Source organism: Carlito syrichta, unplaced genomic scaffold (genome assembly GCF_000164805.1).
Source record: "Carlito syrichta isolate Samal-C Ts95f unplaced genomic scaffold, Tarsius_syrichta-2.0.1 Scaffold117309, whole genome shotgun sequence".
NCBI classification, from domain to species: domain Eukaryota; kingdom Metazoa; phylum Chordata; class Mammalia; order Primates; family Tarsiidae; genus Carlito; species Carlito syrichta.
Window position 1 is genome coordinate 424,433 of NW_007061405.1, and position 16,577 is coordinate 441,009.

General features: G+C 38.7%; 1 protein-coding gene across 2 annotated transcripts in view; it reads left to right on the top strand.

The window, feature by feature from the left end:
- Positions 1 to 15,078, top strand: part of CNTN4 (contactin 4) — a 339,871-nt gene extending 324,793 nt beyond the window's left edge. For both annotated transcript variants that reach the window (XM_008074482.2, XM_008074489.1), the window contains 4 exons: positions 284 to 470; positions 902 to 1,014; positions 11,185 to 11,353; positions 13,252 to 15,078. In XM_008074482.2, coding sequence (XP_008072673.1) covers positions 284 to 470; positions 902 to 1,014; positions 11,185 to 11,353; positions 13,252 to 13,352 — 570 coding nt within the window. In that variant the 3' untranslated portion in view covers positions 13,353 to 15,078. The remainder of the gene's footprint in view (positions 1 to 283; positions 471 to 901; positions 1,015 to 11,184; positions 11,354 to 13,251) is intronic.
- The last annotated feature ends 1,499 nt before the right edge of the window (positions 15,079 to 16,577 follow it).

The window sequence follows — 16,577 nt, forward strand, 5'->3', positions numbered from 1 at the left end:
CTTCCTATATGCCCAGATCACTTGGGCTCAAAACAGAGAAAAAAAATAACCAACAATGATTGTGCCAAATTACCATCTCACCAAGCTAAGAATGAAAAAGAGGCCCTTCCTACTGTGTGTAATTTCTCAGGACACACAAAGTTTTTTGTTCTAAAAGCTCTGTTCATGAATTGGTATGGAAAACTAACTCTGTCATAAGAATCTACATTAAAAAATTACCTGATGACATTGGAAATATCTCCAGTGGGCATGATTTCTAAGGTCTTTCTTTTGATTTTCTCAGGTTAAATATTGGCGACATGAAGACAAGGAAGAAAATGCTAGAAAAATACGAACAGTCGGAAACCAGACATCAACAAAAATCAGTAACTTAAAAGGCAGTGCACTGTATCACTTAGCTGTCAAGGCATATAATTCTGCTGGGACAGGCCCCTCTAGTGCGACAGTCAATGTGACAACCAGAAAACCACGTAAGAACAAACTTGCTCAGAAATATTTTAGGGATTCATCAAACACATCTCAGCTTTATTCCCCTTCTCCACCTCCCAATGATCATTTGCATGCTAATTGGTAACATTATGTGGATTCAAATTTTCCTCAGCATTTTAACTGAATCTTTTGGAATACCATGCAAAATTCATTGCTCCGGAGGACAGAAAGATAAATGTTTTGTTCCTCATTGGAAAGGGCTACTTCTTTTAGCTATAAATGTTAGGCAACCAACTGAATCTTTTTCCATTTGCAATGCTGTATCTCATCAGATTTTAGTGACCTTGAAGACACATATTAGTGCAATAGCCCATTAAATTGCCTTCACTCTCAAATTCTAGTAAGGAGATATTCCTCAGAATCCATTGAGACTTAATAACCTGTAACTTCGTATATCTTAATTTTTTTATAGCACCAAGTCAACCCCCTGGAAACATCATATGGAATTCATCAGACTCCAAAATTATCCTGAATTGGGATCAAGTGAAGGCCCTGGATAATGAGTCGGAAGTAAAAGGATACAAAGTGGGTAATTTCTTTTTTGCAAAGGCACCTGATCTTGTCGTTAGTGGGGACAGCCTCTTATATAAATTATGCAATCAATCCGTGTTCTCACTTTCCCTGATGATGCTCTCCTGGCCTCTTTAGGAATCTCTGCCCCCAACGTGATTTGGGCTGAGTGTTATAAAGGTCTATGGCAACTAGCCAGGATTTCAATAATCACCTAAACTTTAGGCTCAGGCAGTGTCACTCAGAAATGGTTAAAGATCCTGGGTAGGGTCTCCAAAGAAATCCTGAAGAACCACTTTTTAAATATTTCTACTGTCAGCTTTGTTTTGTTCTTGTCTTGGTTGTATTTTTAAATCAACAATGGTAATGTCCCAATATTACTAACAATTAACCATTTTTGTTCATATGTTTCTAATAGTTAGGAAGATTTTTAAATAGAAAAATAAGTGAAAAATTTTCAGAAAATTTGTTTGCTTGGTCCCACAAATGTTGGACTGTCTTTAAAGACAAAATGAAAAGAACATGTATGCAACCTTTTTTCCACCATTAGAAGGTATTATTTAGGCAAGGTTTTTAGCTATCTATTGTTGCTTAACTAACTATCCCAAAACTAGGGGCTGATACAAGAACAATATGTCATTTTTCATTATTCTGCAATTCGGCAGGGCTAAAATGGGCAGTTTCTAGGACTATAATTACTAAGCTGCTTCTTCACACACATCTAGCTTTTCACTTGAAATGGGAGGAAAAAGTGGAGGCTGGCCAGGAATCACTCTCTTCATAAGGCCTCTCCACATGCATAGCTTGGCCTTCCTCACAGTATGTTGATCTCAGAGTAGTCAGACTTCTTATGCAGTTGCCAACTTTGAGAGGGAGAAAGCACATTGCAAGTCCTTTTAAAAACTAGGAGTGAAACCGGTCACTGTGAGGCCAGCTCAGATTGGAGTCTGTCTCTTAATATGAGGAGCAGCATACATGTGCAGAGAGAAAAGAGATTGTTGGTGACCATATTTGTAGACCAGAGAATGCAGAGAAGATGGTGACCAGGAGGCTGACTCAAAACATCTGTGAGGAATGAACGAACAAACTGAGGATATGTAGCTAGATAAAAAAGCCTTAGAAGCACATTAACCGCTTCAGTAACTGCAGGAATATTATGAAGAATGACAAATAGAATTGTTCTTCAAGGTTCTAAGGAATAAAACTGGAGCCAATGGGTGTAAGCTACATGGAGATACATTTTGGCTGTTTTGCTTTCTAGTAGCCAAAGCTCTTAGAAAATAGACTCTCAAGAGAGATGGAGGCTTCTGTATCTCTGGAAATAATCAGGCATTAGCTGAATCATCACCTAAAGAGAAATTAGAAAAGGAAATATAATGTGGGCATTTAAATTATATGACATTTTCCTTTCCTTTCCTAGTCCTAGAATGTTATGACTAAATGACTTTTAAATAAAGACTTTTGAGAAACCATAATCATTAGGTTTTATTGACAGTGTTCTTGACCTCCATTGGTTCTATACTAATTCTTAAAAAAAAAATGATTCTTGCAATTTTTCAAGTCCTAAAGTTTTCATTAAAAAGGAAGATTATAAAGCTGGGCATAGTGGCATGTACCTATAGTACCAGCTACTCAGGAGGCTGAAGCAAGAGGATTGTTTGAGCCTAGGAGTTTGAGTCTAGCCTGGGCAACACAGTGAGACCCCTGTCTCAAATAAATGAATGGATTAATAAATGAAGTGAAAGATTATAAAACGAAACCTGTGATTTTGAAATTTTTTTCAGGTATTAGAGCTTGGACGTCAACATTTTCAGAAGTCTTACAAAATGATATTTTATCTACCACAAAATAAATGAAAGGATTGTAAAGACATGTCCACTGGACAACATAAATGGCAAAGGCAGGCTGGGTGGAAGCTACAGCCAAGTAGAGAGTGTGCTGTGGTCAGAACATACCAGCTGCTACTAATTTCCTGCCTCTGTTGTGAAAAAGTGGGCATAATGCCCCAGATACACCAATGTTTCAAAAGATGGCAGAAAAATGGATTATTATGTAAAATCTTCCAGTTTTAAAATGTTGGCAACTCCTCTGGTTTTGTTTTGTTTTACTTTTAGACAACATTTGAGGCAATGGAATGCAAGCCAAATAAAATTGATATGCAGTCTGAATTAAGCCCATAAACTGCCAGCTTGTGACATTTTTGTACAAAGATGTTAGGAATAGCAGATAGACAGTGCTGTCAGGTGCTGGATAAAGAACATGGGATCATTGGAAAGTAGTAGGTAAAGCCAGAGCTGGAATTGGGAGTTGAGACAGAAGGTGGCAGAGCCTTGGATAATATGATGGAGAAGGACTCAGAAAACTTCCCTGTCATAGATTATTTTTCCTTCCTTCCCATGGCACAGTGACTTATATCCACCAACAAAGAAATGTTCCCTAAGTACTCATCTGCAGAACTTTCACTGGCTCCTTTTTTAAAACACAATATGTATTACATAATATGTAGCATAAAGAGATAGGAAACTCATATTTTGATCCTTTATTGACTATATGACATTGGGTAAGTAGCTTAAACTCTCTGGGACTGCATTTACTTCTTGTTAAAGGAGAAATTTCTAGTGTCGTCATTTTTCTCTGACCCTTTGCACGTCTGCCTTCTCCCTTGGACTGCCACCCTTTAAGTCCCTATAATTTGCCACTCAACTTTCAGGTCTCAGCTTAGAAATCTTCCCTGATGGCCAGAGCTCCGTCTTTTTACTAGATTTTTAAAAGTTCTTTCTATTATCTTGGGTAGTTGTAATTAATTGATGACTCCTTGTGATACCCTAGACTGTGGGCTTTCAGAAGACCATGCCTAAATTGTCACCATTATTTTGCAGCCAAAGATATAGATGTATTAGAATGGAGATCTCATGTCCTGAACTTTTAAAACTTTAACCTCCTAGTGAATATGAGTTTGTCTAATCAGTCTTATCTATGATAAAAGAGCCATAGGGTTGGGTAGGTTGGAAGATGAATGAGAGAAGAGGAGACTAAAATGAAGAAAAGAAAGAAGGCAAGAATGAAGATGAACCTTTGCTACACTGGATTTCTGACCCACACTAACACTGCCTCATCACCTTGACCTTGACCACCACCACAACAAAAATTAAATGTGATATGGGCAGAACTGATTTAACCAAACCAAGGGAAAGAGTGAAAAAAAAACAAGAGAGAAAATTTTTTCCTCCCAGTTTCCAGTTACACCCATTATAACAGTCAGAGAAAACACAATAAAATTGCCGAAAGTTTTAGGAGTCCCTGGAAAGTGCACAAGTTCCATGAGTAAACCTTTAACTAGATTTTAAACTCCTTTTCAAGCTGCTGCTGAAATAAAATTGATGGGCAGGGAGCTACCTAAGGTATTTTAGGCAACCAGGCTAAATGTTATCTCAGCAAGAGATTCTAGAGATTATTTAAGCAGACTCCTCACTTTACAGATGCGAAAACTGAAATTCATTGAGAACAGTGACTTAGAGTGCCTTTAGCTTGCTCAGGGGTAGGGATCAATATGCAAGCTGAAGTCTGCTTCAGTGAACTGTATCTAAAAGATTATAGGCCATTTTAGAAGAAGAATTGGGTAATGATTATTATTTAGTTGCCACTTCTTTGTACTCCTGCTCCCTCTCAGAAACTCTCATATGAGCTTGTCTTGGTAGCACCTTTCCAAGAAAGTCTTTCTTACGTTTATTACTGCAACAGACACTTTTGTGGACATCTAGAAGTTTCACTTGAGCAGCATAAAATCAGGAGGATATGTGGTGGGAATAAAGCAGGTCAAGACAAACACAAATATATTTGACCTCCCTAAAAAGATCTGCTGGGGTAGTACAGGATTTGGGGAAATGACTTTAATTTATATAGGAATAAAATAAAACATTGGAACAAATGAACTGGAGCTCTTGGAACCATTTCAGAGCTGAGCAGCAGGCCAAATGATATAACCGATTTAAACCATGGATTTAGACATTTTTTTCCAAACATAATTTTTTTTTTGTTTTTGTTTTTGAATCAGGTTCTCATTCTATTTCCCAGACTGGAGGGCAGTGGTACAGTCATGGCTCACCACAGCCTCAACCTCCTGGGCTTAGGCTATCCTTCTGCCTCAGCTCCCAAGTGGCTAGACTACAGGTGTATGCCACCACACCCAACTAATTTTTTTTTTTTTTTTTTTTTGTAGAAACAAGGTCTCGCTATGCTGCCTAGGCTGTTCTCCAACTTCTGGGCTCAAGTAGTCCTCTCACCTCAGTCTCTCAAAGTGTTATAATTACAGATGTGAGCTACAACATCCAGTTCCAAATATGATTTTTTAAAAGTTGATTCATTATTGATTCATATTGCAGATCTAGATTATATCTGTGAAAAATATAGTGGCACCTGCATGCTGGGAATTTTGTGTCTAAGGAAGCATTAGTGATGGATAGGTATCAAATGTGTGAAATGTTGCAGAAACCACATGTGGTGAGGGAGGAAAGAGAATGGGTAACAAGGTTAGACCAGACAGTAGGAAAGGATACTTTCTGAGTTCTTCTTAATTTCCAAATAAATCACCTTGCTTCTTATTAGGACTGGAACTAGAGAAGACAGAATCCCTACACTTCCTCAACTAGATACCAAGGAATCTCGATATAACTGACTATAGATATTGAATTGCTGCATATATATGTGAATGTTTGGGGATATGTAATTTATTTATTTACTTACTTATCTATTTATTTATTTATTTATTTTTGAGTTGGAGTCTCACTCTGTCGCCCAGACTGGAGTGCAGTGGCTGCTCCCGGCCACCACAGCCTCGCCTGCTGGGCTCCGGCGATCCTTCCGCCTCAGCCTTCGGAGTAGCCAGAATTACAAGCATGCGCCACCACGCCCGGCTGATTTTTTTATTTATTGTAGAGATGAGGTCTCGCTGCCCAGGTGGGTCTCAAACCCGCGGGCTCAGGCAATCCACTCATCTCAGCCTTCCAAAGGCGCGGGATTACAGGCTGAGCCACCGAGCCCGGCTTATAATTTAAATACATATACAGTTATCCTTCTGTATCCACAGAGTTCACATCCTCACATTTGATTAACTATGAAAATATTTGGGGGGGAAAAACCAAAAAGTAATACACCAATAAAAATAATACAGAATTTAAAAAAATACAGTATAGCAACTATTTACATATCATTTACACTGTATAAACTATTATAAGTAATCTAGAGATCATTTAAGGTATATGGAAGGATATACTTAGTTTATATTCAAATACTATGCTATTTTATATAAAGGACTTAAGCATCTGCAGATTTTGATGTTTTCAGGATTTCCTAAAATCAGTTCCCTGCGACAGATACCAGTGAATGCCTGTGTGTGTGTGTGTGTGTGTGTGTGTGTGTGTGTGTGTGTGTGTGTGTGTAGCACCTTCCATGATAACTAAAGAAACCTTCCTGGATATTACTTTAAGGGTAGGATTATAAGCTGAATAAAATGTGGATCTGAAGGCAATTGAAGAACTGACCTTTGATAGAGAATTTGACTTATTAAAAATGGCTATTGTTTACATCAGACTTACCCTATCCAAAATTCACTTTCCCTCCTAAATACAGAAGGTGCTGGGGTATGGGTTTATTTTTGCTTTTTCACTAAATTGTCTGGATTCATGAGATCTCAGCTTGGGTAGACAGTTTCAACAAGAATGTGACTTTAGAAAGTTTGAGGCCCAGAATATTCTGTCAGCACAAATCCTGACAACTAATTTTTATTAAGCTGCTTTATTACACTAGAGCTAAAACAAGAACATCTGGTCTCAGTATCACAAATTAAACTGCCTACAGAGCTAGGCAGATAACATAAATGAGTTATATCGACTCATTCCATTCAGAAAACACTATTAATATATATGCTAAGCACTGTTCCAATTCACCTTAACTTCATAATCACCCATGAAGTAGGTGCAGTTATTAGCCTCAATTTTATAGATGAAGTACCATGGCACAGAGTTTAGTAACTTGCCTAAGTCACACAGCTAATATGTTGAAGATTAGGACCTAATACAGCAGTATGGACCTAGAGTCCCACCTTTTAGCTACTTGGTTATTCTGCCTGCCAGCAATAAACAAATATAATAAGTGATAACAGACTACTGCAGAGAAAAATAAATCAGAATGAGAGAAATAGAGAGACCATGAAGTACATAGGAGAGACTTCTTATTTTATATGAAAGCCAAGGAAAGCCACTTTCAAGAGTTGACATTTCAGTTGGGTCTTGGCACTTCTTTGAGAATGTTCCAACTACAGCAAACTGGAGATGCAAAGATCCTGGGGTGGGCATATGCCAGTGTAACAAAATAGGAAGTGCTGGGGACTATGACCAACTGCAGAGTTTGCAATTGTTCAGAATGGGACTTCTCAGCTACAGCCAATTGTTGCCAGACTGGAATTTAAATCACTGCCTTAGTCCATTTTATGCTGCTATAATGAACTACCTGAGACTAGGTAACTAATGTCAAACAGAAATGCATTGGCTCATAATTCTGAAGACTGAGAAGTCTAATACCAAGGTGCCAGCATCTAGAGAGGGCCTTCTTGCTGTGGCATCCCATGGCTAAAGGCAAGAGGGTGAGAGAGAAAGCAAGGTTGGGGCTGAATTTGCACTAATCCCACCCAGGAGGGTAAAGTCTAATCTCTTAAAGGATCACCTCTAAATACTATTATAATGGTCATTAAATTTCAACATGCATTCTGGAGGGAATGAACTTTCAAAACATAGCAAACATTGTGGCCATATCTTCCACTTTAAAAAAAGCCCCAACACTATTTCAGGTATAATTTTTTGATTTTTAAATGTTCATGTCTAACTCAAAGAAAAAACTATGGCACTCTGCTGGCCAAATAATATATGCAGACTTGTTATGATCCATGAGCCTCTGTCTAACCCTTTTGTTTTGCATTCATGAAGACAGAGACCAAAGAGGGGAAGCAGTTTGCCCAGAGTAACACAGGTGATAGCCAAGCTGGTCTTGGTTAAGAAACCAGGCTGGGTGCAGTGGCTTAGCCTGTAATCCCAACACTTTGGGAGGCCAAGGTGAGAAAATTGCCTGAGCCCGGGGATACAGGACCAGCCTGGACAACTTGGTGGGAACTCGTCTCTACAATAAATCACAAAACAACTAACCGGGCATGGTGGTGTGTGTCTGTAGTTCCAGTTACTTGGAAAATTGAGGCAGAAAGATAACCTAAGCCCAGCAGGTTGAGGCTGTGAGCATGCCACAGCACTCCAGCCTGCAAGACAAGAGTGAGACTCCAATTCAAAAATAATAAGAAGAAGAAGAGTCTAGGCACTAAAGCCTTGAATGAAGAGCCCATCATTCAATGAAGAATCCATCACTTAACAGCCATGGGACCATGGGCAATTGTTTAACATCTCCAGGCCTCAGGTTCTCACCTTTGAAATAAGAATAATAACAGTGCCTAACTTAAAAGACAATCCGTGCAATCATTTAAAACATGCAGTGTTCAGACATTCACTAATGGAAGTGATCAATAATATTTGCTGCTATTATCATTATTCCCACAAATTCATCCTTTCTCTTTGTCATTCATTCTGGATTATAGCAAATGCAAGCACAGACTTCAAGTCAATCAGCTGAGCCAAGTATTTGGTGTAAATAAAGGTTTTACAGGACTTTATTTAGGTTTCACTGCAGTCTCTAATATTACAAGACTGATAAAAAGTGCTGACAAAAGGGCTGCTTTTTCCTGAAAGTGTTGCTTTTGGATTTATATTTGAAACCAGTTGAATTCTCTGAGCTCTTGCAAGGACCAGAGGTAAATCAAAGAAGCAATTTATTCCTCAAAGCCAGATGTGACCTTGCATCCCATCAGCTAGCCCATTCTCCTGGAGGGCTGTGATGAGAAGCTTTGACACTCCCGAATGTGCCTGAGGATTTATTTGCACCTAATCATTAGCAAGGGGATGCCGAGTCCGATACAACTGATGCTGTAGAGAAGGAGGCGGACGCTTATGAATCTTTCCACCTTAAGGAAATTGTGTTTTCCACCTTGTATTAGAGAGACATAAATTAAGGTGATGAAATGCCAGGGAACAAATGGGAACTGAACCATTTTAAGGGAATTTTATGAATTTCATTTGTGTTTGGTTTTGTCTTGAGATAGAAGAGAGTGACCTTATGTCTCTAACCTCAGCAGATCAGAATGTATGGTGGGATGGCGGGTTCAGGGAAGGATTAGGTACTCTTTTGGTTCTCAATGCATGATCCCTGGACCACTAGCATTGGCATTAGCTGTGAATTTGTTAGAAATGCAAAATTCCAGGTCCCTACCCAGACCTACTGAATCAGAAACTCTGGGAATGGGGCCCAGTCATCTGTGTTTTAATAAGCTCTCCAGGTGGTTCTAGTGCAAACTCAAACTTGAGAACCACTAATCTAATCCATCATTCCCATCCCATATAAACATTCTCTGAGGATATTAAAACCAAAAAAAAAAAAAGACCTCAGCCCAGATTCCACCTTTGTAGAGTTGTACTCAGGCAGGCTAGAGTGAAATTGTAGCTGTTTCTCAACTCCCTCATTCTGGACACTTTGAGCTAGATAATCCTTTGTTGTGAGACTGTTCTCTGCACTGTAAGATGTTCAACAACATCCCTGGTCTATACTTGCTACACCAGTAGCACCTCTTGTGACAACCAAAACTGTCTGTAGACATTGTCAAATACCTCTCTGTGGGTCAAAATTGCTCCCCCACCCCTTCCACTCCTGTTGAGAATCACTGGACTGGAACTTCAGTATTTTACTAGCACTTAGGTCGTCCTAACATGCAGCCACAACTAAGAACCACTGATCTCACCCAATTCTATCTTTTCAATTGTTAGGGGGAATTGGAGAGGATGAGTTATAGAGATTCTGCAGGTATATGTGGATACACTTCCCCAGGCCTATGTGTTTTGCTCCTGATTGGAGTTGATGCCAATCAGAGCAGTCTTGGGCAGGTGAATGTGCTTTCAGGAGAGCTAGCTGGCCACTTCAAATGAATCACACTCCAGATTCGGAACCCAGTGAAGGCCAAGAAAGAAACAAATATGTAAGAGTGGGACAGTTGCAAATTTCAGACACTTCCAGGGTGACAGTGATTGCCTTTTTTCTACATAGTATCTTTTTTTTTTTTTTGAGTCAGAGTCTCACTCTGTCACCCAAACTGGAGTGCAGTGGCCACTCCCGGCCACCGCAGCCTCGACCTGCTGGGGCTTCGGCGATCCTTCCGCCTCAGCCTTCCAAGTAGCTAGAACTACAGGCACATGCTACCACACCTGGTGAATTTTTTGATTTATTGTAGAGATGAGGTCTCACCAAGTTGCCCAGGCGGGTCTCGAACCCGTGGGCTCATGCAATCCACTCACTTCAGCCTCCCAAGGTGCGGGATTACAGGCTGAGCCACTGAGCTCAGCTTACATAGCATTTTAAGAAGGGGTTCCAGTATGAGAGAAGAGGGCTTATTATTCTTACCTTTCAGATACCTTCTCACTGTGCTGAAATGTCCTCTAAAATATTCATGACAATAATAGCCTATTAGCCCTTCCTTGTGCTTCTAACCTTTGCCATGTGTCCTCTTATTCTCTTTAAGCCTTCATAGATATTATTTCTCACATGTTTCCTTTGAGCCAAGCCCTCACTATATTCAATTCTTGTGCAATCTTGAAAATGCCCCAGAAGAGTGAGTATTACTGTCCTTATTTTACAGTTGACAGAAGTGAAGCTCAGAGAGATGAAGTCAGTGGCCCATGGTCACACAGTGGCCAAGTCTATTCTGATGCTAAAGCCCCTGATGTATAACTGAGCTCTGTGCATCCTTAAGGGGGTATTCATTTTTCCCCTTTTCCCAGGTGTGTCAACTGAGTCTCCAAGAGGCTTGGCAGTTGGTAGAATCATGCTGAGGACACATCCTACTGTAGTATTCTTTAAACTCCTTCCTCACCATGAAACATGGCCCTCACCATAAATTAGCCTTCCAAATGCAAGTGGGCAGCCAGATGACCTCCACATCCCTGCACAATGCTGATGCCCAGAGGTGAAAACAAATGAATGCTTCATCTTTGGAGCCTTTGTGGGGACAGCAGGTGACACCTGTTCTTTCTGTATTGGCAGGTCTTGTACAGATGGAACAGACAAAGTAGCACATCTGTCATTGAAACAAATAAAACATCGGTGGAGCTTTCTTTGCCTTTTGATGAAGATTATATAATAGAAATTAAGCCATTCAGCGATGGAGGAGATGGCAGCAGCAGTGAACAAATTCGAATTCCAAAGATATCAAGTGAGAATGTCTTTTTCTCGTCGTTCCCCCTGCCTATCTGTCTTATCAGCCTTTCAGATGAGTCATGGCTTGAAAGAAATCAAGCCCACAAAAGGAGACTTACAATAAAAGTGTTGTTGTATGTGATTCCATTTATTTGAACCGGAAAAAATCAGAATAGGCAAATCCACAGACACAAGAGTCAGCTTAGTGAATGGCGATAGCTGACCAGGAGGAAATGGCCACTTGATGGCTACTGGGTCTCCATGTGGGGTGACGAAAAAGTTCTGGGATTTGAAAGTGGTGCTAGTTGAACAATATTGGAATGTACTTAATGTCACAGAGTTGTATACTCTAAAGTAGCTATAATGGTAAACTTTATGCCATGTCTATTCTACCACCAAAAAAGAAAGATTGCATTTAGATATCCAAGTGTAGATGTTCACTAGCCTTCAGATTTCAGCCATCTGGAGATTAGGAGATCAGTGCAGGCTGCACATATAAATTTTCAAGCCATCAGTCGAGAGATGATATTATAAGTTATGGGCAAAATGTTCACCACAGAGTCCTGAGTTTTAGCCCTGTGGTGCCCCACTGCTAAAGACTCATCACATTATTTTTCAGATGAGGAAAAGGTTTATCATGTTTTATGGAAATCAAGTAATAAAGTAAAGCATCCACTAAGCAATTTTGATTGCACCTACAAAATTTGGATGCCTCACATCAGAAGAGAAAAAGTTCATTGGTCATTTCACCTTTCTTCTGAATCACCTTTGATTTAATGGTATTCAGTAAGAATTTTTTAATGTTGAGGAATAGAACAGGACTTCAGATGGGAAACTGAGACCCCACAGAGCCATGCTCTTGCACTCAGGGGTGGTTTTCCAGTGTTTCTAGATTGAGTTTCTGTTTACTGCATCTTTTTTGCATACAAACACTAAAGACATTTTTGTCATTAAAAGCAATGGGAAGAATTAGACTCTACATTTCACCAAACAAAAGCTCTAACTTCTGTTGAAAGGGAGCCAGCTTTATAGTGAGATATGAAAGTAGTCTCCAGGCCACAAAAACACACAAGATTGGGGTTTATTTATCTCACTTTGTTGAAAATCTGATTTCATACTTAATACTTGCTTATTATTGCAAGGATTGATTTTTGTTTAGACTGATAATCTTTGGTCTTACTCATTACAAAAACATATTAAGCAATCATATTGGTATAGTTATTAGATAATAGGCACGTGACTGTGAGCAAAACGTGATCTCTTCCCTCAAGAGATTTTTCATTATGTTGGTCAAAGAGATCTTAACAATTTGAAGAAACCCAGAATGACAGTTGGTAATCTCTTACTATGAAAAATGTAAGCCCAATAAGAAAAAGTGAAAAGAGGATTGAAGTTAATTTGTTTGGAGAAAATGACATGGGATTGAATCCCAGCTATTTATTAGCAGGGTGACCTTAGACAATTTATCTTACTTCTTCGGACCCAAATCTCCTCATCTATTAAATGAAGTTCTAACATACCTGGTCCTAATCCAGTTTTTGCAAGATTTAAGTGTCATATTGGTCTAAGCCCATCACAAAGATAGAGTTCAAAAGGGAGTCGCAACTTTTATTTTATTGTATCATTGATGTATTATAATTATTAATATTGTTATTAGCAATGTTGAAGTTTCTCCTCACTTTAGATGTGGACATTCTCATTTTACAAATGCTTTAACAGAGGTACAAGGATGTCCCAAACCCTACTCCCAGGTTCATAGCTAGGTAGTCATAGGTCTGACATTAGAAAGCCAATAAGAGACCGTCATTTCCAGTAGAGCCCAGACAGTAATGCTCTTTCAAAAAACCCTGTGGCCACCCTTCCATCCATACAAAGGATGAGGCTGTTTCGAGTGAATTTGTTTTCTCTTTTCAGATGCCTACGCAAGAGGATCCGGGGCTTCTACTTCGAACGCATGCACCCTGTCAGCCATTAGTACGATAATGATTTCCCTCACAGCTAGGTCCAGTTTATGACAAAAGTTACCTAAAGGACTTGCTGTTTATAATATAAGCAACATTTAGCTAGTTGTTTTGAAGACACCCAGTACTAAGTAATATTGTTGTTCAAGTACATCTTATTACTGGAAAAAAATGTCTTTTGCTTTTTTAAGAATGGCATTATACAGTACTTCCTCAAAGCAAATCTAGCTTTGTCTGAAGTTTCTTTGGAAACTCTGCAATGCACTGAAGACATCTGTAATATGATGTTACCAAAGCAGTTTACATATGTCCTTATATGCATATTTTTTATTATATATTTAGTGTTTTATAGAATTTTTTAAAGTTAACATATAATGTAGATATTAATTTTTCCTCTGCTGTAAAATGCTATGGACAACACAATCATGCAATTATAATTTGAAAAGGTTTCCTTTAAAGACAATTTGAAACTCATCTTGGTAAATAAATTGCAAATTACTTGTACAGGTTTACAAGGATCTAGTGGCAGCACAGCTGAAGACTTAGTCTATACTCAAGGCTGCTATATGCAAATTACTCTTTGAATGGTTAATGCATTGAATCAAGTCCCTTTGACATCTACAATATGTTTTCCCACACTGTTGTGAATTTTGTTGTTCAACACAACTTGAGATGGTTTCAGGAACGGCTGCAATCTCAAAAGCTAAATTTATTGCCCAAGAGGCGCCTTGTGCAATACTCCCATCTCTGAATTTAGCATTGTACAGTAAGACTTTCTTTTCACTCTACTAAGTTAGCATTGTCTTTGTAGTAGCATTATCTTAGACATTAAATCTGAAGTTACATATCCTGTAGTAACATAGACCAAAAGTTACTATAGTCAACCAAGTCTTTCAAAGGATAAAGTATAATTTTACTATCTTTAAATGTATCTGTTTTGAATGTAAATTTTAAAAAGAAATAATTCTCTGTCAATGAATTCATAATTTCTTTACGAAATTTCGTATATATAAAATGTGTATCTCTAATAATAGAGCCCTTCTTTTGGGTCAAAATTACATAAGGAGTTTGGAAGATTTCTCCTATTTCAGCAAATAGTTGCCACAAAGAATTTTTCATATGACTCTATAAAAGATCTTTAGTACAATTGTATGGTATCTTGATGATTCTCCTGTTTTGCAATAGGTAGCCTAGTTGCTTTATAAGCTTTACCTTCTAAGTCTTAAAACCACACATTGGAAAATGGCAATATTAACTAAACCATATTCTTATGAAAAGAACTATTTGTTATGATGGGGGAGGTTTTGTAAGCTGACACTAGTGGAACAGTGATCTAAAAGGCAATGAAATTTTCTATAAAAATTTTCACATGTAAACATGCTGCCACTTTTTCGTTTTTCTCAGAGAGCTCAAATTTGCCTGTATTTTGTAATTTTTGCTTACAAATAATATAACAACTTTTCAACCTTCTAATTATATTTATCCAACAAAGTCATAATCAGAATTCCATTTGTGTAAAAATTAGGGTGGTAACCGGAAAAAATATTGTCAGTATTTCAAGCTGTGTTCCTTTCTTAGTTTGATATGGTTACTTCTATGTTAAAATAAAATAAAATTTAAAACCACACACAAAAAAATCAACAAAATAATAAAATGAATGAAAAAAAGATGACACCCCAGGTAGTTCCCAACCCCAGTGTAAATGATATTTACCAGTGATCTAGCATATGTAATCTTTTTTTAAAGGTATTGTTAATAAATATTCTGTCATTTGTAAAGATACTTGTCTTTCGGGAGCATTTTTCCTGCCTGCCTGTCAGGGAATTTGTTAGCTCACCCTTGTGCTAGTTATAATTTGGGATCATAGAGGGACTCAAAAGTCTCTGGCCATGACCCAAAACTAGATGACCCAGAGCTATTCCTTTGGAATTGACAACCTTGAAGACACCATTTCAAACCCTCTTTGGAAGTAGAGAGGGTCATAATCCACAAATAAATGTCCTGAAGATCAGGCTTGAATATTTTCTCTTGATTAGCAAAGTCTTTTGTATATTTAATCTAAGTATATCAGTTGTTTTCCCCAGCCCCATTGCAAGGTTAGATAAGATCTAACAATTAAGGCTGTTCTAATGTAAAACAATTTAACTTTGTAATCAGCCACACTGAGTCCTCCCTGGCCCCTGAACTCTGCTTGCTTTTTGTCTCACCTCTGTGCCTTTGGTCTTATGGCTGCCCCTTCCTCAAATATTCTCCCCACTCTTCTCCGCCACCCAAATTCCAACTGTCCCAGGGTAGCTCCCATCCCAGCACGTCTCTGAAGTCTTCCCACACTTCAGTCCTTCATGATATCCTTCCTCTGAATTAGCTGCAACCCCTCTCGGTACCACTCATTTAGTAATTAATCAGGTACGACTTTTGGAAATCTCTTGTACTGTTATCTTGCATTTTAATTTAACTCCTGTATTGTTATTTACTTTTCCTTGTATGTATGCCTTGTCTTCCCAACTAGATTGTAAGCTCCTTGAGGGCAGGGACTTTGGTTTTATCTTCCATGTACTCTCCATAGTGCCTAGCACAGTGCCTTGCAATAAATACTCATTGATTAATTGATTGAAGGGGTCTTGAAGTAGCATTTTGCATCAGTTGCCTGCCTGTGTGCCATAGCCAACCAACCAGGGTAGACTGTCACTACTTACGTGATGTGGTGGAAAGTGTTAAAAGGCCTGGCTTCTAACTTTATGCCTAGAAGTCCTTTAACCTCTCAGTTTCATCATCTGATATATGAGGACCTGTATTAGCTGAGTCTGACTCAGCTGAAAATATTTTAGAAAGTGCCTCATAGGCACCTTCCCCAAAACTTGTCGATTTGTTGGTTCTCAAGGTTGTTGCAAGTAGAGTCCACTGGTTGCAAGCAGCAAAACAACTCTAGCTAACTTGAGAAAACAGAAAGGAATTAACTAGAAGGACACAGGTTTAGCTCACATGAACCAAGGAAACACTGAAGGACCAAGCATCTTACTCTTACCAGAGTAAGAGCCAGGCCACTGAGGGTCCAGACTGCACCAATTTTGGAAAGTCTTTTCAGGTTGCAGTTGTGGGGATGAATCGGCTTTGTTTCCAACTTTGGCCCCACTCTGCCCAATATCCAAATTCCTGGAAAGGTGTCTGATCAATTCAACTTGGGTCACACAGCCAGAGCACTTTGATTACACTAAGCCCGCACTCATAGGAAAGGTATAGTTTGTAAAAGAAAAAATTGAGATAATGTTTCCAGATGAA